Source organism: Manacus candei, unplaced genomic scaffold, assembly GCF_025592945.1.
Source record: "Manacus candei isolate 608988 ecotype Guabito, Panama unplaced genomic scaffold, ASM2559294v1 h1tg000094l, whole genome shotgun sequence".
NCBI classification, from domain to species: domain Eukaryota; kingdom Metazoa; phylum Chordata; class Aves; order Passeriformes; family Pipridae; genus Manacus; species Manacus candei.
In genome coordinates, this window is record NW_026138142.1 from 1733008 (window position 1) to 1754374 (window position 21367).

Genomic DNA, 21367 nt, shown 5'->3' on the forward strand with positions numbered 1-21367 from the left:
TTTTGGACGCCGTTCAGCTTTTTTTTTTTTTTTTTTTCCTCTCCACGTTTTTTTTTTTTTTAATTATTAAAAGAAAAAAAAAACAAAACAAAAACAACAACAAAAAAACCCCCAAACTGCAACAAACCTCCCTTTCTCACCCTCCCCTCTTCCCCCCCCGCTTTATTTTGGTTTTTTTTTCCCGCCTGCCCATCCCGCACATGGCACCTCCCGCCGCGCCCCCGCTCCCGCCGCCCCGCGCCCCGCGCAGCCCGCGATGCCGCGGCCCCCCGCCGCCTCCTCCTCCTCCTCCTCCTCCTCCTCCTCCTCCGGCCCCGCACCGCCGCCCCGCAGCCCCTCCGCTGGCCCTTGCCTGCCGCTCCGCAGCCGCCCGGGATGCGGGGTCGGTACCACCGCGCACGGTCCCGGTCCCGGTTCCCCGCTCGCTGCCGGCGCGGGGAGCGCGCGTGGGTTGCGCGGGGGTTGGGGAAGGGGGGGGAATGGTGGGTGTGGAATGCGCGGGTATGTGCGGGAAAAAAGGGGGGGGGGAAAGACCAAATCCTGCGCGTGCATTGCGCGGGAACCCGCGGCGTGGGGGGGGGTTGGGTTCGGGGGGTGGGAGGGGGGGGGGGCGTGTGCGTGTGTGCGCTCGCCCCTCGCTGCTGGGGGAGCCGGAGGGGCTGGGTTGGGAGGAGGAGGAGGGGGAAGGGGAAGAGGAGGAGGAGTAGGAGGTGGGGGAGTCGGTGTGTGGTGCACGCCGCGCTCCCAGCACAAAAGCCCAGGGAAAGAAACTCTTGGAAAGCTGGGAGCGAACCGTGGGCCGGGCAGGAGCAGGTCGAACCGTCCCCTGGCTGTTCGTCTCCACTGGATACATTTTGCGACTGCGAAGGAATTAAATCCGATTTTCTCTCTCCTTTTTTTCCCCCCCCCTACCCCCAGGATTTTTTTCTTCATTTTTTCTTTTTGAGAGCGAGAGGGAGGGCAGAGCCGCGCTTCTCCCCCCTCTTTTCACGCGCTCGATCTTTTTATTTTTATTTTTGTTTCCCTTGGGGATAGAGGTGCACGCGAGGAAGAAAAAAAAAAAGTAAAGGACTATGTTTGCTTCGTGGCTGACTTTCGCCGTGCTCTGGGGAACTTTCTGTGCAGGTAAGAGCCTTTCGGCGTGTTTACCTCCCGCTCGGGCTCTCGGTCGCGTCTCCAAATGCAGAATTGAATGGGCCGTGCGGCTATTTGCAGCCACCCTACACAGCAGAGCAGAGCACCCGAGCTGGGGAATCCCCCCACCGCTGCTATCGGCTTAATTTCCTTTATTATTATTATGATTATTATTTTGCTTTCCATCGCCTCGCCCTCCCTTCTCCGTTTTCTCCCTACTCGCAGGACAAGCCTTCCCCGAGCTGCTTTTTGTTCCCTCCAGGCAGCCTGTGGGAATTCATGGCAATGTAAACACGGCGCGATCTCGAGGAAACTTTGTAAAAATGGGCATTTACTTCTGGGCTGGGGCGTGTGGGGGGGAAGCCGAGGAAGTTGCGTGGGTGTAGAAGTTGGGAGCAGCGGGAGGAGACCTGGGGATCGCTCCGGAATGGTGCGGGGTCTCTCAGGTAATGGCCATGTGTGCGCCCCGCTCCTGCCGGGCTGCGGTTCTGTAACGCGGGGTGGGGGGTTGTGGGGGACCCCCCTCCGCCCCGAGGGCACCCTCTCGTTCTCCATCAGCCCCACGGGACGCCGCGGTCCCGTAGGGGTTGGCACGGAACGAGCCCTTTGGGGCTGGCTGGCGCCACTGGGAGAAAGTTGGGAAAAAGGGGATGTGTGGGGCAGGGGGTGCCTGGGGGAGCATCCCTCGGGAGGAGGCTTCTGAGGCGGAGGGTGTTTGTTTTGTATGGTCTTCATCCCGTTTATTTTACGGACCTGGGTTGGTCCCCAAACTTCACCTCCAACCTGCGAGGTGCACGTTGTGCCGAGGGACGCGGGTGGAAGTTCGCCCACAGCCCGGACACGGCCGTGGGAGCAGGAGGAGGCACCCGGGGCAGCGCTTCGGGAGGCGGGGAGGGGTCTCCATGGGGTGCCCCATCTCGCAGCCCTCGGGAGGAGGGGGACGGGGAAGGGGTCAGACCCCCTGTGCTCCCCCCAGCACTGAAAACGCGGGCACGCTGGAAATCCCCGCGCTCCCCTCTTACCCTCCTTTTTTTTTTTTTAAATTTTTGATTCTGTTATTATTATTTTTCCTATTCCCTTTTTATTATCGCTGCATATCCCTCAGGGGAAACAGGGGCGACAGCAATTTTGCCCCCTCCCTTGCATGGTCACCACGACCCCCCCCGGGGCTGAGCTCGCAGCCCCTCGCCCCGGCGCTGGGCAGTGACTTGTTACGTTCCCTCCATCTCCCGGCCCAGGGCTGGGGGGGCACGGGAGGATGGCGAGAAACGGAGGAGGGGGACTCTTTGCGTCCGGGGGTTCCCGGGGGCAGGGTGCGGGAGGCAGCGATGCTGTAGCCGTGCCCCGCTTCGCGATGGGCAGCCGGGGAGTTCCCGGCGGCTTTTTGCCATCACGGCTTCCTTATATCGCAAAGCTGGTGGGGGTAGGGAGGAGGAGGGGGTTCCCCGCGTGTGCGTGTCCGTGTCCCCCGCCCCGGGGAAGGCGCTGCCCGGCGGGGCAGGGGCCGGGGCGCGGAGCCGGCCCCGGGGCGCTCCTGCAGCCGGGGCTTCCTTTGTTCCGAGTGCCCATTAAATATGCGCTGCCACCGCCTGCCTCTGCCATTACCGACAGTGCCAGCGCTTCATTATTTTTTTTTTTTTTTTTAAGTCACACCGAAAGTGTGTGTGTGTGTGTGTGAGTGGCAATAAAAAGGGAGCGGGCAATAAAAATTAAAAAAAAAAAATTAATGTGTTGGTGAGCAAAGCCTGCTCGGGGTTTTTTATCTGATCGCTGGGACACTTGTACGCAGCTTTGTTTCCATGTGTTGGGAAGGGGGTTGTGCGGGTTTGTATTTACATAGCAGTGCCGAGGAGAGCAGGTATTTTGGAAGGAGCAGGCAAGGGGGGGTGTGTATGTGCCAGCAACATTCCTGGTGCTCGGCGTTGCTCTCATCACAACAGCTCTCCTGGCTGGAAAATTCTATTATGTGCATAAAGGAGATTTATGGTCATTGTATTTTCTTTCCATATATCTTGGAATCCTTTTATCTCGGGTGATTCAATAAAAGGAGATGGCTTCCGGATTTTTTGGTTTTGTTTTGGGTATGGCGTTGGGTTTTTGTTTGGCTTGGGTTTGGTTTTTAACCTGATCCTATGGCTCTGTGCATATAGTGGTTGAAATCTAAGTTGGAGGAAAAAAAGCAATTGCTTTAAGAAAAATGAACCCTGAAAGCTTCTTAAATGTATCATGTTATGAAAAGGATAATCTGACAGGGCATACCTATGCTGACTTTTTCTCCCCCTGAAAATACAATAAAGAAACCCTAGAAAATTAGTATAATTCTGTTTATTTGAAAAGGTCCTCTTGAATCATTAAATCAGTGCATTAGCAATTCTGTAAATCCCTCTCTCTCTTTTAAAGCATTTCTGTCCTTCTTCTGATATTTATGAGTGTTTATCAACATGATCTTCATTGTCCAGTTTTAACTAAAGCTGTTCAGTCAAAAAAAAAAAAAAGAAAATAAGCTCAGATACCCAAAGTTGGAATGTGTTGCTGGGATTCAGAGCACTGGGCTTTGCTTGAAGTATGTCTTTTGTGTGTACATGTTAGGGCTGTGCAAAAGTGGTGGGCTTTTCGAAAATCGCTTGACCTCCATTGTTGATGCTTCTCATTGCTACCTTGGCTGACTGTAACAAAGCAAGCACGGGCTGCTGTTCTTTAAAAAAAAAAAAAATCTGTTATGCTTTTTTTTTTTTTTGAGTACTGAGGATTCATTGAGGAAAACATTATGTTCATTTTTAGCCCTTTGTTTGCAAATTCTCTGCAGCCCAAATGTTCAGAAATCATGTTTTAATCGATGAGCTTGGGAAAATACAGAAGGTGTAAAAGGAGTTGTCTTGCAGAATGCATTGCTAACATGTTTTCCGAGCCATTACATTACTTTTATTTTGGTGCAAGTTTAAGTAATGCCATGCAGCAGTGAATTGTGCTGCAAATGGATCTGGTCTCCTCTTTCACTGTCTTCTATTTATCCTCTTGTGCTTGAGAAAGGGAATAAAACTGGCTTCATTAGCCTGCTAATTAAACACAATGAAGTGCATGGCCCAAGGTTAATGGCAATGGCCTTTAAAAACACAAAACTCTTGAACAGGTGTTTGGGATATATATTTTTTTAATCGGCCATCAAATCTAGATAATTATACCGCTGCGATAACCATTGTCAGAGTTCTGTGGAAAAGAAAATGCTATGTTTGAGGTGCCAGTGAGCAGTGTATTATTTTTAGTGGCATTATTTATAAACATCTCTCCAGGTCCTTCACAGCCTGTGGTTTAACTCCCCCCTTCTCCCTACTCTCCATTTCGAAGCATCTTCTGCATCTTTCCTTTGGTTGTTTTTTTGTTGTTGTTTTTTTTGTTTGTTTGTTTGTTTGTTTGTTTCCTGCATCAGGCAGGGTTACAAATTCTGTATCCCTTCACCACTGCGAGGGTCTAACCTGAGCCTGGGGAGTTAACTAAAGTATTTACACACTGAAATTTCTGCCATTTCTTGTGCCTTTGGGCAGCCCATGCAGGCTGCGAGGCTCCTGCTCGCTCGATGCGATAGGAAGAAGCAGCCAATTAAAGCGGAGGGCTCGCACTGCCCGCGTTCGAGCTGTCACCAGCCTCCTGTCCACTCTGCTCTCCATCAGCTAAAACACGCTTGTCAGGTTTTTTTGTGCTTTACATGACGCAACAGTTGTGGACCTCCCCTGCTGACTCTGAATAGATGGTAGAGAAGAAAGAGATGGGCCAGCCTCACTCTTTTTTCCTTCCCTTTTTTTTTTTTTTGTTGTAGTGTGGTTTTGTTTTGTCTGCTTTTTGTTTGTTTGTTCTGTTTTGTTTTTATTCTCTTCTTTCCCTCCCTCCATTTTCCCCCACCCCCATGCATGGACTCCTTGCTTTGCAGATCACCCCAGAAGGATTTCCTGGCTTTTTCCAGTTCTGGGAAGCAGGACAAGTGCACAGGTTGAGATGGAAGAGAAGTTCCAAGAGGCACATCTTTTGGAACTTGTGTAATGGGATGATGGGGCCAGCTCAGGAATCCCACTGCTGTGGTTTGGATCGTTCCTGTCCATGGGGTGGGTCACTCTGCAGGAGTGTTGCAGGCGTAAAAGAAATCAAGGGATGTATATTTATCAAGAGCAAAGGAGGTGAGTGACAAGAGAGGGTTTGAGGTTGGGCACCGTCAAAGGTGTGCTTGTGTGCTCTGCCCACATGGTGCCTGTTCCTAGAAAGCCGGGAACACCTTTAAAATTAAATAAGCAGAAGTCAAAGTTACTCCATGTTTGGGGCCTTGTAGTGTAATGTGCTTTGGGTGTCATGTTGCAGGACCTGCTTTTAGAAGCATTTCTGAAATTCAGTGTTAAGAGTAGCTGACTTTGTGGAGCTGCAGTAGAATAATCAGAATTAAATGGGATTTTAGGAACCCTGAATCCTTGAAGCCCAATAAAATATAACAACTTTCTACCAAACACACTCAGGACAATAGTCTAAAAGTTGTGAGAGTGACTTGGTAACCCCCTGCTTCTGGTTGTGTATGGCCAAGGCAAGGTAAGACCCTGGATGCCCCTTCTCCAGAGAGTACCACACCCAGTGCCGGGCACGGCCCCTCCTTATGGTGCCTCCTGTCAGTTGCCTGGAAATCTGTGTCTCCAGCCCTGTCAGCTAGTGCTGGAAAACTGTTCCTGTGCTTTGGGAAGCGTGAAAGTAGAGGAGAGAACCTGTTAGAGTTCAGTGGTGATCTAGACCCAGTTGGAAGCCCTCGTAGGCTCTTACCCTCAGCTTTGGCAACTGGAGAACTGCTCATGTGCTGAGAAAGTCTTGCAAATGCAACTTGGGTTGGTCAGTACCTGCTGTAGAGTTGGCTTTCTCTTTCTGCTGGACTGGAGGAGTGGTGTCAAAAAGGCATGTGGCAGCTTTTTCCAGGTTCCTCAAACAGCTGTGGGCAGGGATGCAGGCAGTGAGGTGCTGTGCCTTGGCAGTACTGCAGTACCCGGGCTCCAGCACTCTCCCTGTAACAAAACGTTGTGGGAAGTTGGGAAATGGGAACTGCAGAGTGTAATCTCTGCTTTAAAGAGGTGTTGTCTTTCTCTTTTATCCCTCCTTGGCCTTTGATTTTAAAACTAGCAGGGGAGTGTGATTTTCCTGCCTGGCCAATAGCACTGCCTGGATCTGAATTATTCAGTGTAGCACTTGGCATTCTGCACCCTGTTCCCACTTAAGCTCTTTTTCGCCTGTTCCTTCATGTGGAGATTTTCACATCAGTGAAATTGGATGTGTTTAAGAGAGGTGTTTGTGGCCGGAGCATTCACCAGTATAAGCTCTACTCTTCCCCTTGCCTTTCCCCTCCATTAACCATTGAGGATCAACTAATGTCTAATCTCTTCTCTTCATTATTACTTCATTCTGAAATAATTTTGTATCTCATTAGTCATTTGTTCCTTTAAGGTATATTGGAAAAATATACATCACTCCATCCCTCCCCCCCAGTCTCCCTTGTAAGTTTTCTTGGAGCCACTGTAGTCAGAGGGGCAGAGAAGTAAATTAAAGATGAAACACTCTGCCTGCGTTCTGCAGACACAGCACATTTTATGCTTAGATTTGAATATAACTGTTGGTCTTTTTCACCAATTTCATGTTCTTTTCCCTCTGTCATCTTCCTCCTTTACTACAGTATAGCTTCAATTCAAACGAAAAGTTAAGAGCAGCAATTGTCAGTGTACACTGTAAAATAATAATAATATACTTCCCCCTAGCACACAAGTGCCTCTTATTTTGCCAGTATTTGAGTCTCACTCTGATTAGGCTATTGCATGTGGCATTGGTCCATCATGCTACTTAAGAAAAAAATCTGTTACTGGTGTCTAGGTGCCTCGGAAAAATACGGCTCCTCTTTTGCAAAGTGCTGTTTGTGATGAGAGAAGGTCCCTGCCCCAAAAACACTGAGCACAGGGACCAACTGTGAGAAAATGATACTGTCTACCAGGGCTCCCTGCTGCATCATCATGAAGTGGCTCACGCAAGGTCACACCAATATTTTGTACCTATACTAATAAAATAATCCACGTGAGGAAGTGTTTCTGTGTGGGGTGAAGTCAGGCTTTAATCTGGCAGTGTGCTCTGTCCACCTTATGTGTTTTTCAATTTGGTGACTGTGCTGGAGGTGGTTGGTGTGTTTTTGTTCTTGGGAAGATCCTTTTCTCTTGGGTGGGGGTGCTCACAAGCAGGGACTGGCTCACGCACCCAGGTGTGTATAAAGAAACACAGAGGAAGGAGCAGCCTGTTTGTGCTTGGCTGGAGGAAGATGTGAATGACCTGGTTCTCATTAATAATTCTGCAATTTCCAGCTTGGTGTGTCGTTTCACTGCAGATTCAATTTGGGACCTTAGGAGAGCTCTGCAGGCAGGAGGCTGCTCGGAGGAGAGCATGGGCCTGGGTGCAGGCAGGGTTGGGTGCAGGACAAGAAGCATCCTGGGCTTAAAACACCCTTTTTTGCCTCGTTGATGGGTATGGGAAGCAGGGATGTATTAAGCAGCTGAAATGAGCCTTTGAAAATATTTGCACAGGAGCTGTTAGAAGTAAAACTTGTATCTGTGGATGTTTCATCCTATTCCTGTAGTGCATAATTTATGGGTTGTAATAAAAGTTTACAAGGTATTCCCTGGCGGGAGTGACATCTCTGAGATCTTGCAAGTCAGTGGCAGGGCAAGGACATTACTCCCCATCCTCTTCGGTCCATGGTTGGTGCTCTGACCACCATATTATCCTTTTTTGTCCACCTTGAATTAATTTTACTGGGAAGAATAGAATGTTCTGGTAGTTTTATTAAGCCAGAGGTGTCATTTTGTTTTCTTTCTCCTCTCTCAGTCTCAGAGTTACGTGTCTATATAGGAGTGCCTCTTCTTTAAATGAAGAGAATAAAGCCTGTTCATGAAAAGATGCAGGGACATTAATTTTCATCCAAGTGGATACTCATACAAATTTAGATGTGGGTTTTGAACTGGATTCTTTATGTCTAATATGTACCCTTGTGTGACGATGGAAGGATAAAAAGGTGCTCATGGGAGCACAGAGGGAGAGTTAATCCTCCTCCAGTAAATCTGGAAATGGAACCTATTGCTGTCAATTTTATAGAGAAATAAACAAAAACTGGAAGAAATGAGTGTGTCTCTGGTGCTTTTCGGACCAACCCAAAATCCAAGACCTGTGCTGAATGAGTCCCAAACCACAGTGGCAAAGGTTGTAATTTTAAAAATTCCATAGTAGCTGACACTGTAGTGTCTTAGGTGCTGTGATTCCCTCTGCCTTTTTTTATTTTATTTTTTTTTATTTATTTAAAGCTTTTTCCCATTATAGAACTTACTTTCTAACTGGTAGCAGAAGTTTTAAAATTTCTATGTGGTGCCAATAGTTCTAATGTAATGCTTCTTCCTAATTTATTGCTCCAAGGTGTGAGATGATAAGCCTTTGAGTGGATGAGAGGGATAAAGTTAGCTCCATTTATGCCTGATCTATCAAATGGTCAATCTAGGTGGCTAACCCTTCTTTCCTCTGACATTAGCTATTTAAAAATGCTTTGTGTAATGTGTGCAACTCTTAAAATTTGGCTTTTAGGAATATTTTGCTTATACATAATTTACCTCTACAGACGGTTTTGAATTCCCGGGGAGGGAGGAATGCAACCGTGGGTCCGTAGTGGAGAAATGTTCAATCAAACCCTTGTCTCCTTTTTGTGACTTTTTAAAAGCATTTCAGAAAAGGGGACTGTTTCAGGCTTTTTAAGCCCTTTTAGTGCTGCTCTCACGTTTTGCAGTCTCTGGGTCACTTCTGTGGGCTGGAGGCTGTTGCTACAGTTTGTCTGAGCTGTCTGAAAACTCCCCTCTCCGGTTGCTCTGTTTGCCATTGATACTTTCTTTCTCTAGGAAAGGAGGGCATTTAAGCTTTGCACAGTTGGTGTTCAGGCCTTTTTCTGAGGCAGCAAGCTGAGCTTTGCAGTATGAAAGCTGTGAGGAGACAGTGGTACTGGTCTTGGAAGAGCCGATGAGCTTTGTAGGCACTCAAGTGCGAGTAGGCATTGGCTTCGCTTCAGACCTGTACATTCCACACGGATTCAAAGGAGCTCCTGTACTAAGCAGAGGGAAACTGTAATTGACTTGAGATGCAGCTGCTCAGCAAAGTGCAGATTTGTGGTTATGCTGCTGGTAGCCTTGTCCTGGCAAGTTCACTTTTGGGACAACCAAGCCTTGGCAATGCAACCTGCAGGCGCGTGGGTCACTCGTTTCTCCGAGTCCTTATGTTTTCTCTGCTCAGTATGGCAACTGAAACACAGTGGGATTTGTATTGCCACTGTAGTTCCTGAGAGTAATTAATGGGTTAAGAATGCTAATTCCCCTGTATACATGCAGGCTGAGAAATTCAGTTAGTTGTCCTTGGGTTTCTGTGGCAGGAGTATCCAGTTACAGGCCAGCGGTAGCTATTGGGCAGCTCTTGGGTGCACTAAAGTTTGAACTTATAATCCTTTGTTTTCACGTGCACCCACAGCTTATCAGGCACTTTTGTTTCTATAGGAGAGTCTCTGTTAAAGCACGTTCCTACATCCCAAGTAAGACATTTTCCCAAATACCTGTTGCAGTTGTGCTGGAAAACACTCACCTGCTCAGCTCCCATAAAATGAGTTTGGGTGGTGGCAATGGGCACCGGTGCTCACACACCTGGAGCAGGTTCCAGCTGTGAAATTTCTGTTTATATGAGAAGCCTGGAACGCATAAAAGCTCAGCACAACCTGATTGAGAATAGCAGGATGGTGCATTTGGTGCTTGGTGCTGCCTTACTGGGTTGTCAGCTCTGTCTGCTGGTGTCCATGGTGTGGAGTTGTGAGTGCCCAGCTCTGGTGTGGACCCTCAGGTGGGGATGCTCTCATGGGGTATGCTGTGCCACTGAGCTGCCTCATCCATGCTCCTTGGCTTCCTTTGAAACATTTCAAAGACAAATGCCCTTAAAAAGAAAACCAAACCCCCAAAACGACCAAACACACAGAAAAAAAAAAAAAAAAACAAAACAAAAAACCCCAGCAACACAAAACTCATAGCAAGGAACATTTTTATCTGATTGCTGTCATTTTTCTGCCTCAGACATACTTTAGTCCCCTCCTCAGGCTCCTGGAACACCTTGAAGTGAAAGCATGAAGCGGGGGCCTATGGATCAGCATGCACAGTTATAGCAAGAAATTCCTGTGTAGATTTTTATCACCTTTTAGAGTGTTTGAAGCAACACAGTGGCCCTCCGGTCCCAATTTCCAGGCTTTTTTATGCACGTGATAAAGACAAGCAGCTCCTGATGGAGCCTTCAAAGAGCACAGTTGCTGTCACTGGCCATCTCCTCTTGTGGGTCCAGCTTGCTGGCACAAAGCTCATTCAGCCTGAATTTTGATGGATGCAAAAAGAAAAAAGGAAAGGGAAAAAAAAAAATCAACCCACTGAATGTACTGTCCCCAGGGCTGTTGTCTCCTGATGCCCTGACACTGTGCCTGTTCACATCAGCTGGAGTTTGGCCAGATGTACCCATTCCTGGGGAGTATTTAAACATTTATATTATACCTTAGATAACTGTGGAAGTCTTTTACAGCTAATTTTTATTGCTATAGATAATTTTCTGTAGATACATAGCTTCTGCTGTCGTCTAGTGGGACAGAGTTAGCGCTGCTAAAAGCAAACATGAGAAACTTGGCTTTTTTTTTTTATTGGCAATAGAATTACCTTTCCCCTGCAATCCTGTACCGATCGGCTATTTATTATGTAACAGCTAAAAGAAGCCCTTCCAAGGTAACTGTAATCCTCAGAGGTAAATGAGACCACTCCTACCCTGTTAGGTAAGTGAGATGCAAGTGCATGTGGCTGGGTAACTGTGTCTGTAGGCTCCTTCTCAATGAATTGCTGATGAAAGAAGAAACCCTGGGCTAGGGACGCGCCGTTCCCGCAGCCTGTGCTCCAGAATCGCCCCGTCAACGTCCCCGGTGCTTTTTGTGCGCGGAAATGATTTTGAAATAGCTAATGTGCAAAACTTTGAAGTGTGGTACGACAAAATAAAGTTGGCTAAAAATAGGTCTGAATGTGAAAGTCGGGCGAAAACTTGGAGTGGGGCGGGGGGAGCTGAGGGTCATTTTACAGGCATTGTTGATAGAGTTTCAGGGTCCCGAGGAGGGAAGATGAATGTCTTTCTGTTATAGTAACAGCTGCTCTCTGTCCATCGGGATCTAGTGTTTGCCGATCCAACTCATAATAATTAAACAAAAGAGTTATTTCATAGCAGCCTTGGTGGAGGATTTACGTTGGAATTTTATCTCTCTCCATTTAGACTTTTCTTCGTCTGTTAAAGAAAACTGTAAAGTTAACCTCTCACCTGGACTGGGGCTCACCTCTCATCAGATCCATTACAACTGAGAGGAAGCCATCTGTTGGCTGGGCATTCAGAGCTATATTAATAAAAAACCAAAATCAAATCATTAAGTTTCTCTAATGCACTTATTCTTTGCGAGCTTTTCAGGGTTTTTGTGTCCTGAATCTCTGAGCAGTTGGGTGATTCTAGGGGGTCATTAGTGGCTCCTTAGTATGGCCATGCAATGGAACATGCAGATTTCTTTTCTTCTTTCCTTCTAATTTTTAGTGAAATGTCCCCATTTTGAGAGCTAACAGGTCTCTTGTGTGAACAAGCAAATAGCCCCAAAGGAGTCTCAGATGGAAAGTGTAGCAGCATTTTGGGAATGGATCTATGTTGTTGGGCTTTATTCCAATGTAGTTAACTCTGCAAAACCCCCTGGTGTGGGTCAGTCTTGGAGGCAGAGAGGTCCAGAGCAAGGCAAACCTTCATTACTTGGTACCTTCTCATGTATTCAGACACAACTTTTAAGAGAATCTGGGGTTACATCCACCTCTTTGCAAATCTCTCTTACCATTTTCTGTCATTTCCCTCTGTGGAGGTTTTCCAGAAGATTTCACCTGGAAATAAGCTGGTTTTTAACTTCTCTTCATAAGAGTGGCACAGCTTTTTTTAAAAAGACACTGAAGCTACCATTTCTTCAAGATCACAGGCTTGAATTTATCCAGTGCTGAAGCACCACAACATCTACCTGAAGACCAGAGCAGGATCCTTTTCCAGGTCTTGATGGAATCCATGCTTCCATGTAGCTGCCTTTTGAACCCTGTCTGTTAATTTAATGCCATTTACCCTTCTCCAAAGGCGAGTAGGCCCAGTTGGATGGTAAGGTTAAAACCTGAACTGTGCTATGTTTATATTAATAATTTCCACTGGTGAAATATGGATCTGAGACTTTCCTCATTCATTTAAACCTCATAGTTAATAGGCAATAGTGGAAATGTACCATGTACATGATTATTGCAGTGACCTGATTTCACATGCACTTCTGATCTGACTTCTGTTAAAAAAAAAAAAAAGAAAAAAGAAAAAAATGAAAGAATTATATATAAAATTGATTTTGGGAGCCCTGGGAAGGAGAAGGAAACCATTTATTTCAACCCCCAAATTCCTTTGAGCTGTAGAAACATTGTCAAAGTAATTGTAGCCTTTTCAATTTTTTCCTGTGTAGATTTCTTTCTGTATAGTCTTGGAAAAACTGTGCTCTGTTGATGGATGTCACTGTTTTTTTACTTGTGACAAATATCTCCCAAGGTATTGTTTGAGTGATGTAAAATTGGTTCATGTGTAAAATTCTAGCTTTTCATGAATACTTTATCATTAATATGTGTTCGCCAGGTTCTTCTGGATTAAGGTGTTATACTTTTAGTGGTTTGCTGCAGGATATCATCTTAATCATTTTTGCTGTAATTTAATCACCTTAATTAAAACTGCATTGAATTGTGGAAAGTAATTTGGGTCTGGAGAGCAGTGGGTTTTGTATTTGTATTTTTTTTTGTCTCGTTAGAAGATGGTAATGGTCTTGGCAAGGTTCTGCTAAAAATTAGCACAATGTACAAAAACTCATGTTGCCAAGTTAGTACAGTATTTCTCCAGCTAATTGTGGCCTTGAAGGGTATAATATAAAAGGTCATCTTTGTTAGTGAACTGCAGGCTTCTCCTGTGAGACAGAAATCCATGTCCTTATCAAGGATGAAATCTTGGCTCCTTGGTTACACAATTGAGCTTTGCTATAATTTGGACATCATTAGGCTCTTTATTAAAGCAGTGGAAGACTCTAATCAATCTTGGTGCTTTGCTTTCTTAAATGTACTTCTGTATCCGAGTTTGTGTTACGGCTTCCTTTTCTTTTCCTGCTTCACGAACTACATGAAGGAGAAGGGTCTGAAAATGATGTGGGATGAAAAGTTTCTGATTTCTTCTTTTTGGGGTGTTCTTTGCCCAGAAGGTTCCTGTTTGTGACAGTGATTATGAGAGCTGGGAAGTTCAACCTCCTTGTCATCTTGTGTTGAGAAGTAGGAGGAGACATTCTGGAAAGAGCAGCTGCTCGATTTGTTTTGTGCTCTTAAACATTGAAAAAATATACGAAACTTCACGAACCCAAAGTTTATTAGTGGTTGGCATTACTTTTTCTTTAAACCCAAACAAAAGAGTTTTAATTGCTTTTTTGGGGGAAAAACCTCCTTCAACCCAAATCGGATTTCTGTTTCTGTGGCACATGGTCACAGAGTAGAATTGTGGGGGAAAGAAAGAGGTTTATATTGTGCTTTTATCCCTTTTTTGTGTTCTGGAATTTGTTTTCATTGGGATGTTGGCACTCCCAGGAATGTATTTTTGTGGCTCTGACTTGTGCATTGTAAAACATAACCAGTGCTTGCCATTTCTTTGTTTGATTACTATTCCTTTTACCAGCAGATATTTTTCTAGCTGGATAGATAAATGGATCTTCCCTAGTTACTGGCAGTTAGATCTGATTTTGCACAGCTATAAAAGTTAGATTTGTGCTTTAGCAGAGCTTCCTTCTCGAGGTTTTGGATGGTTTTCCATCACCTATATTTGGGTGGATGATGTACTGGGAGTACCTGTGTCCTTGAGACACTCACCAGCACTAGAAACACTTTCAGAGGCAGGAACAGCCTGCCTCTGATGGAATCATCACTGTAGAGGATTGTCTTCTGTAATATCCTTGCCAGCTTCACTTTCATGCATCTTGAAGATGATAAACTGAGAGTACCAGCCTGGTGGGATGTGAAAGTGCTGTTATTTACGTGCACAGATGCAGAGAGACTGCTCTATGGGAGCAGTGCTTGGACCCTTGGTGATGTTTGAGAAAGTCAAAGTCTGTGGTCCCTGACCCCCAAAGACAGGGGATTGTATGTGGAGCTCTAGATTACCTCAGCATTCCCATGCAGGGAGGTAGAGACCTACAGTTGTTATTATTTTAATAATAAATACCTTCACCTCAAGCACAGATGCTGTGACAACCACTGCCTAGTTTTGCAGTTGGTTGGTGCATGGGCTGTGGCTCTGCTCAGATGTTATGCCTTTAAAAACAAGTGAAAACTGGAAAAGAGAATGTGTTTTGCTTGAAGATGGAGAAAGCTCTATCCAGGAGCTTCTGGTATCCAGCAACTTTCTTTTCAGGAGTCCTGCTTTTCCCTGAATCTGCTTACCAAGGGCTCCCAACCTCACGCTGGTGCCACCACTAGCAGCTCCTCACTGTGTGGTGCACGCTGAGGTGCTCAGTGGCATTTGAAATGAGTTGAGCACCACCTCATTTACAACCCCCCAGCTGATACTTCCCCAGTTTCTGCCTAATGGGTACAAGTACTCTTCAGGAGCTCTCCCCTGGATTCACTGGTTCATGGAAAAATTTGCTCTCTGAGCAATTAGGAGAACTGAACATTTCTGCTCTGAAGGGCTGAGCTTCCTTGGGCTGTGAGTTTTTAGTGAAAGCTTTAGGTTATGAAAGTGTCATCATCTCATTACGGTTCCTTACTGTGTGGCATCCTGTTGGTCTAAGGTAGTTTAACTGTCTCCAGCCTAAATTGAGTGCTGCTTTCAGTATTTATAAACTCTACGACTGTTAAAACAAACCAAACCTCCAGTTGCAGCCATAGCAGCGGGGCTGAAGACAAGGATTTGTCTCTAAGGAATGTAGTCTATTATAGGTTGGGTATAAATCAACCTCTGACTTTGGGTATTGGGAGGAAAATTTCCTTGGGGATAGTAATCCAGAATCAGCTTCCTATAAATCTGCTTAGATCTTCTCCTGAAACATGTAGAGGTACTGGAGAGCTGATTATGGATGTAGAGCATGGACTTGGGAGTGTGAAATACTACTGCTCCTTCCCTTCCATCACCATGCTGGACAGACAGGCCCAAGAAGCAGATTGTTTTCAGTGTGTTAGAAGTGATGAGTTCATTCTCCTGTTCTCTCCCTCCCTCCCAGTGAAACCTGCAGACTTGGCGTCAGATAGAGGGAATTGAAGGCAGACGGCAACAAATGTAACGGGGTTGGTTTTATTTGTTTCCTGGGGTTTCAGATGCAAGAATGCACCTTGATCACGTTTTTGTGCTTTTCTGTATTTCTTTTTCCATTCCTTGAAGGCCGGAAAATATTTTTCTTTAAATGAAAAGTGATGTTTTACATCTTCTAAATGTCCCTGAGGGATGTGCCTGTAACAGCAAAAATCCAGCTCTTCACTTGGTAGCAAGAAATCCTGGGAAGGAAGAACAGGGCAGGAACTGATGCCACTGTATCTGCAGGGACAGGTTGGCTCTCTCCAGCTGGACAGTGGCAGCATTTGTCATTGCTCACTTTCTTCAAACAAAGGATGTTTTTGTCTTTTTCTGGTACCACTCTGTTGCCATTGGCTCTCTTAGTGTGCTGCAGGTTAAGGTACCGCTCGAAGGATGGGTTATGTCAGAGTTCTGGTCCTTTGGGGACTTTCCATGAAGAGCAGGATGTGGTTGATCCCCCTGAGCAACTTGCAGTTGGTGAAATGTTCCCAGGAAAGGTAAATTTTATAGAGCATTTCTGTATCAGCTCTAAAATGTCATCCCTACCCTGTGCTAGAACACCACCAGTGATTAAGGCAGCTCTGTTCACTTCGGTTGCCTGGTGGGTTCATTGGCCCTCAGATCTACAAGGCTGCAGGATCAGGTACCTCCTGGACTTGGCCCTGCATCATGTTGGTCACCTCTTCTTCATCTCTGTGTCCTTTCTGGTTTGCACAGTGCCCAAATGTGGTGTTTACAGGAGGTTTCTCCTAATGGGAAACATGGCCAGTAGCAAGTGGTGCATGGGCTCGGTTTATAGGTTTTTATTTACCCTCTTTTTTTTTTTTTGGTTGTGCTCTCTCCACCTTTCTTTCTCTTTACAAGAAATCGTCTGTTCCGGCTTCAGTAAATGTTTCCTCATTTGTCAGGACAAAAGCAGCTGAGCCTAGTGGCTTTTTTTGTTTCTGTGCGTGCAGGGATTTTGCCAGGGTGTTTTTATGGGCGCTGCTGCTGAGCTTGTCAGCAGTGCTGGGCAGGAAATCCAGGCTCTAGAATAGATTAGATATCTTTACAGATTTTTATCTCCAGTTTGCTGGGCAGGGTAGCCTGAACTCGGTGTTCATAGTTCAGTAGAGGAGAAGGCTGTAACCACCACTCACATGCCAACCAACCTGTCATCCTGCCTGCCAGGAGAGGAGAGGGGTGATGGGGGCTGTGGATAGGGACCCTCCTGCAGCATCTCCATCACTGGGGAGGTTGTCCTGCTGTGATGGTCCTATTGATCCATCTGTGTTTGCAATGAACTCTTCCTCTCCTCAAGTGTTTGTTGCTCCTCACAGCTGGAGGAGCCTAACTGGAACTCTAGAAATTTGTCCTTGCCTTCTCCCCATGAAGGATACAATCCTCTTCATTGCCCAGAGACATTGTGGATGCCCCATCCCTGGAAGTGTTCAAGGCCAGGTTGGAAGAGGCTTGGAGGAACCTGACCTAGTGGAAGGTGTCCCTTCCTGTGGTGGGGAGGGGTTGAAATCAGATGACCTATAAGGTCCCTTCCAACCCAAATCATTTGAGGATTCTCTGACTCACTTGTTGGAGTCCCAGGGACAATTTGCCATTAGTCATTAGTCCTTAAAACCATACCTGATAAGGCCTTTTAATTTATCTGTCTCCCAAGTGGCTGTTTGGGGGTGGATGCTTGCAATGCTTTATGCTTGTTTCTTTTCCTGCTCCTTCTCTTCCGAGGGCCCTGGAGGGGAGCTGAACCAAACCCTCTGGCAGGAGCATCCCCTGCCCCAGGCTCAGCTCCTGTTCCCAGCATGACCACGCTTGCCACATTTTTGTGCAAGGTCTGGGCAGTGCCTGCTGTGATTCGATCCATTTTGGCTGTAATTTAAGGATGCTACAGGGTCCTCTTGCGTGTGTGGGCAGTGACACTCATCCCTCCCCCGTCCCCTTTGGTATCTGGGACGCTGTTATCTGCAGGCATCTCTGTTGTTTGGGGGAGGATGAGCTGTCAGGAGTTAGAGCCCAAACAGACAGCAGGTAACTGGACTGAATTAAACTCGGAATGCCCTATTAAACCTCTTCTTCCTCCCCTCACATCTTTGGAAATGTCTTTTATCTGGACAGTAAATTAAATTATAGTTGTTGATGTGGCTTCAAAGAAGCTGCAAGAATGAGTTGACAGGAGCTCCTGAGAGAGGTCTTCCAAGAAAGCTTCCTCTTAGTAAAATATTAAGGCTTTTTTTTTTCTCCTTTCTACCCTAATTTTTTCAAAGTTAGAATAGAAACAGTAATTCTGTGTTTTCAACTTTTGTGATATATTTACAAATAAATAAAAGTCCTATAAATGTCTTAGAGTATTATCTTTTCTTGCAGCCTTCATTGTAAAAATATTTAGTGAGGTTTCCCTGGCTTAAAGTCTTGTGGTCAGCACCGTGAATGTAATGGTTTTGTTTAGGTGGATTTTTTTTAATGACACTTAGAAAAAAAAACCTAAAACCAAAACAAAGCAAGAAACTCCTCATTGCTTGGAAATACTTGTTTCCTTGGCTTTCTGGTGTTTCTTTACCATATATGAACCTGAAAAGGAAAAGCAGCAGTTCCTTTCTGTTGTCAAAGCTGAGCTAGCAGCTGAAAATGAGTGTTTAAAATAATACTGCAGTTAAGTAGCACACAAAGGTTCTTTAAAATAGATAACGTGTAAAAGGGACAGTTTTGTGGGGGTTGTTGTTTTTGGTTTTGTTGTTTGGGGTTTTTTTTTGGGGGGGGGGGGAAAGAAGTGTTGTTTTTTGTTTGTGGTGGGTTTTTTTTCCATTTTGTTTTGTTTAATTAGCCCAGTTTTGGATCTGTAGAGGGTCCAGTTCCCAGGGAAGAGAAGGAAGGGGAACATGGACCATTGACACGATTCAGAGAGGAAGGAGTGGGGTAACGGGAAGATTTGCAGGAAGAGAGACAAGGCTGCCTGTCAGTGCTTCCTTTCGTTGCTCCCATTACTTTTTTGTTTGTCCTCCTCTTCTGCCTCTGGATCTTGATGTCCCATGACATAATGCTGCTGATGGGTGTTGAGGGAGGGAAAACCTCTTCTGTGAGGAAAAGCTGAGAGGATTGGGATTGTTCAACCTGGAAAAGAGAAGGCTCCAGTGTGAGCTTATGGCACCTTCCAGTACCTAAAGGGGTTGCAAGAGAGCTTAAGAGGGACTTTTGACAAGGGCGTGGAGTGATGGGACAAAGGGTAATGGCTCTAAACTGAAAGAGGGGAGATTTAGATTAGATGTTAGGAACAAATCCTTTTGTTTTTGGAAGGTGGTGGGGCAATGGCTCAGAGAAGCTGCAGATGCCCCATCCCTGGAAGTGTTCAAGGCCAGGATGGATATGGCTTTGAGCAACCTGGTTTAGGGGAAAGTGTCCCTGCCCACGGCAGGGGGGTTGAAACAACATGATTTTTTAAGGTCCCTTGCAACCAAAACTTTTCTGTGATTCTGTTATTTTATGGTATCTGCATCTCCTATGTGTCTGTTGCTAAACCCATCCAGTTGAAAGCATGCTGGCTTTCATCTGTGGAGGCTGGACAAGGGGCACTTGGGCACGTGGGGGGTGTGGACATGCCTGGGGGCTGACCTGCAAAGGGGTTATTGCAGGTTCCCTGGGATGTGAATTAGTGATTATGAGGTAATGGGGAGATGTTCCTGAGCGTTCTCAGCAGTGGTGCCCCATTGAATTTCTCATAGAGACATTGATGTTTGTTGTCAGATGTGTAGCTAAAAACATACATGAGCACTGGGGCATTTGTGGGTACCAGAGCATCCTTGGAAACCCCTGGTGTTTAGGAAATACAGGGGAAAAAAGAAATGGCTTGAATGTTATTTAAGTGTCTCAGGCTGGTATCTTTTTATGAGATGTAACTACCTAAACTTTTCTTACTACTTCCCTCTCTGCAAAGGCATGAGGCTCAGTCCTCTTGTGAACTGTTGGTGGCATTTAGCCAGGGCTGAATGCCGTGGCTGACACTGACACAGATCAGGTTTTGGTGCAAGAGATGGACTTCCTGGAAGCCACTGATGAACTAATTCCCCTCATTTGTCAGTAAAAGTACAAACTTTGGAAATCTTGCCCCCGCGTTGGCCAAGAAAAGACAAAACCCAGTTGGGGAGAGTTTCTGTAACAGGGATATTACTCCAAAACCCAGCAGTGGTTTCTTGTTTCTTGCCTGCCAAGGCACATTGCAATTTCTCCTCCTCAAGTGGTTGCGGTTGCTGACGCAAATATTTTTCAAGTAAAAGATCGTCTTTTCTGCGAAACACGAAAGTTGCTGTGTGTGTGTGTGTGCAAACCTTCCATCTGCGAAGGGAATAACGTAACCTGTGTCCTTCCAGGCTTCACCTCAGTTGATCTGTACCACATGTCCTTCCAGGTAAGCTGGGTAAGTGGTTCGCAGTCAGGGCAGGGGAAGAGAAATCCCATTTGAGGCTGACTTGATGCCATGTGACATTTTGCTTATTTGAAAAGAGGAGGTTTGGAGTGGGAGTGGCGGGGCTAGTTCGGGATTGTTGTAGACCCTTACAGTGTATGAATCTTCAGAGTGAATTACAGCCATATAAAATGAGGGGCTTTTCACTCTGTGGTAGAGACTTATTCTTCCATGGGTATCCTAAGTTTGCTTGGATCCTTGACGTGTTTAACACCTCACTTGGAGCATGTTGAAACGCTGTTGTATACCTAAACATGTACATCCATTGTGTCAAATGGAAGCCTCCTTAATTACCTCTCTGCTTAGGTTTTATGGATGATGTGGTACATGTTCCCTAGTTGGAAGTGGGGCCAGTAGGTTCTTGCTCTCTCTTCACCCCTCCATCTTGGAGCAGCTGCAAGTTTGCAGTGTGCTTCCAAGATCAAGGAATTCCCAGTGCAGCCTGCCTGCACTCTGGCAGATGCAGTCCCTCTCTTAGGAACATTCAGCCAGAGGTTACAGAAAATAAAGCACTTCTCCATACTGTAATATTTTTGTTTTTAAATGGGGTCTGGTATTTATAAGCATGGGTAGGACTTTTCAACTGCTGCTCTGCTTGCCTTTTTTTTTTTTTAATTTAGTGAAACAAAGCTTTGAGGTGTTGTGATACTTTCAGTTGACTTTGTGAAGGTGAGATTGAGGGTTTCTTGAGCTGGCCTTCCAGCTTTCCCTGACTGTACAGTTTGGAGTGTGCCATCAGCAGACAGCAGATATGAGTGGTCCCGCCTTGGCATGGGAGCCGTTATGTGCCCTGCCCTTATTCCAAGCTGCTGGTGCTTGGACTGGCAGAACAGGTGCAGCCACTGCAGAGATGTTTGAGGCAGTGAAAAGCCTGTAGTTGGGAATAGAAGTTACTGAAGGATCGTATTTTTCTTGGTTTCATTGGAACGTGTGATGTCTCCTGGAGGAAAGGCAGTGACTTCTCTGTCCTGTCTCTCCCGACATCCAGCAGCTGGGTTGGTGAGCTGGCTGCTCCTTTGTCCCATCCACACCCCTCTTGGTGCACCAGTGTGCTGGGCTGGGGTTGCATTTAATATCATGCTCTCTGCTGGGTGCAACCAGAGTGGGAATAGCCAGAAGAAAGATCTGATGGTCCCTGTCCCACGGGGACATAGGGAGGGGAGCTCTGCATCCGCAAGCGAGCCGGGCGCTCCGCTGTTACATTTCCTGCCCACGTCCCCTTCTACAGTTTAATCTCATCCAACATTCCTGATTCTCCTTGGCCCAGCACTCATCTCTGTGATACCCTGCTGGGTGCTCTTTCAAACACAC

At 46.0% G+C, this 21367-nt stretch overlaps 1 protein-coding gene across 2 annotated transcripts in view; it reads left to right on the forward strand.

Moving 5' to 3' along the window:
• Positions 1–704: 704 nt before the first annotated feature.
• The window catches only part of ACVR2B (activin A receptor type 2B), a 108434-nt gene continuing 87771 nt past the window's right edge, over positions 705–21367 (forward strand). For both annotated transcript variants that reach the window (XM_051768301.1, XM_051768303.1), the window contains exon 1: positions 705–1125. In XM_051768301.1, the coding sequence (XP_051624261.1) occupies positions 1074–1125 (52 nt within the window). In that variant the 5' untranslated portion in view covers positions 705–1073. The remainder of the gene's footprint in view (positions 1126–21367) is intronic.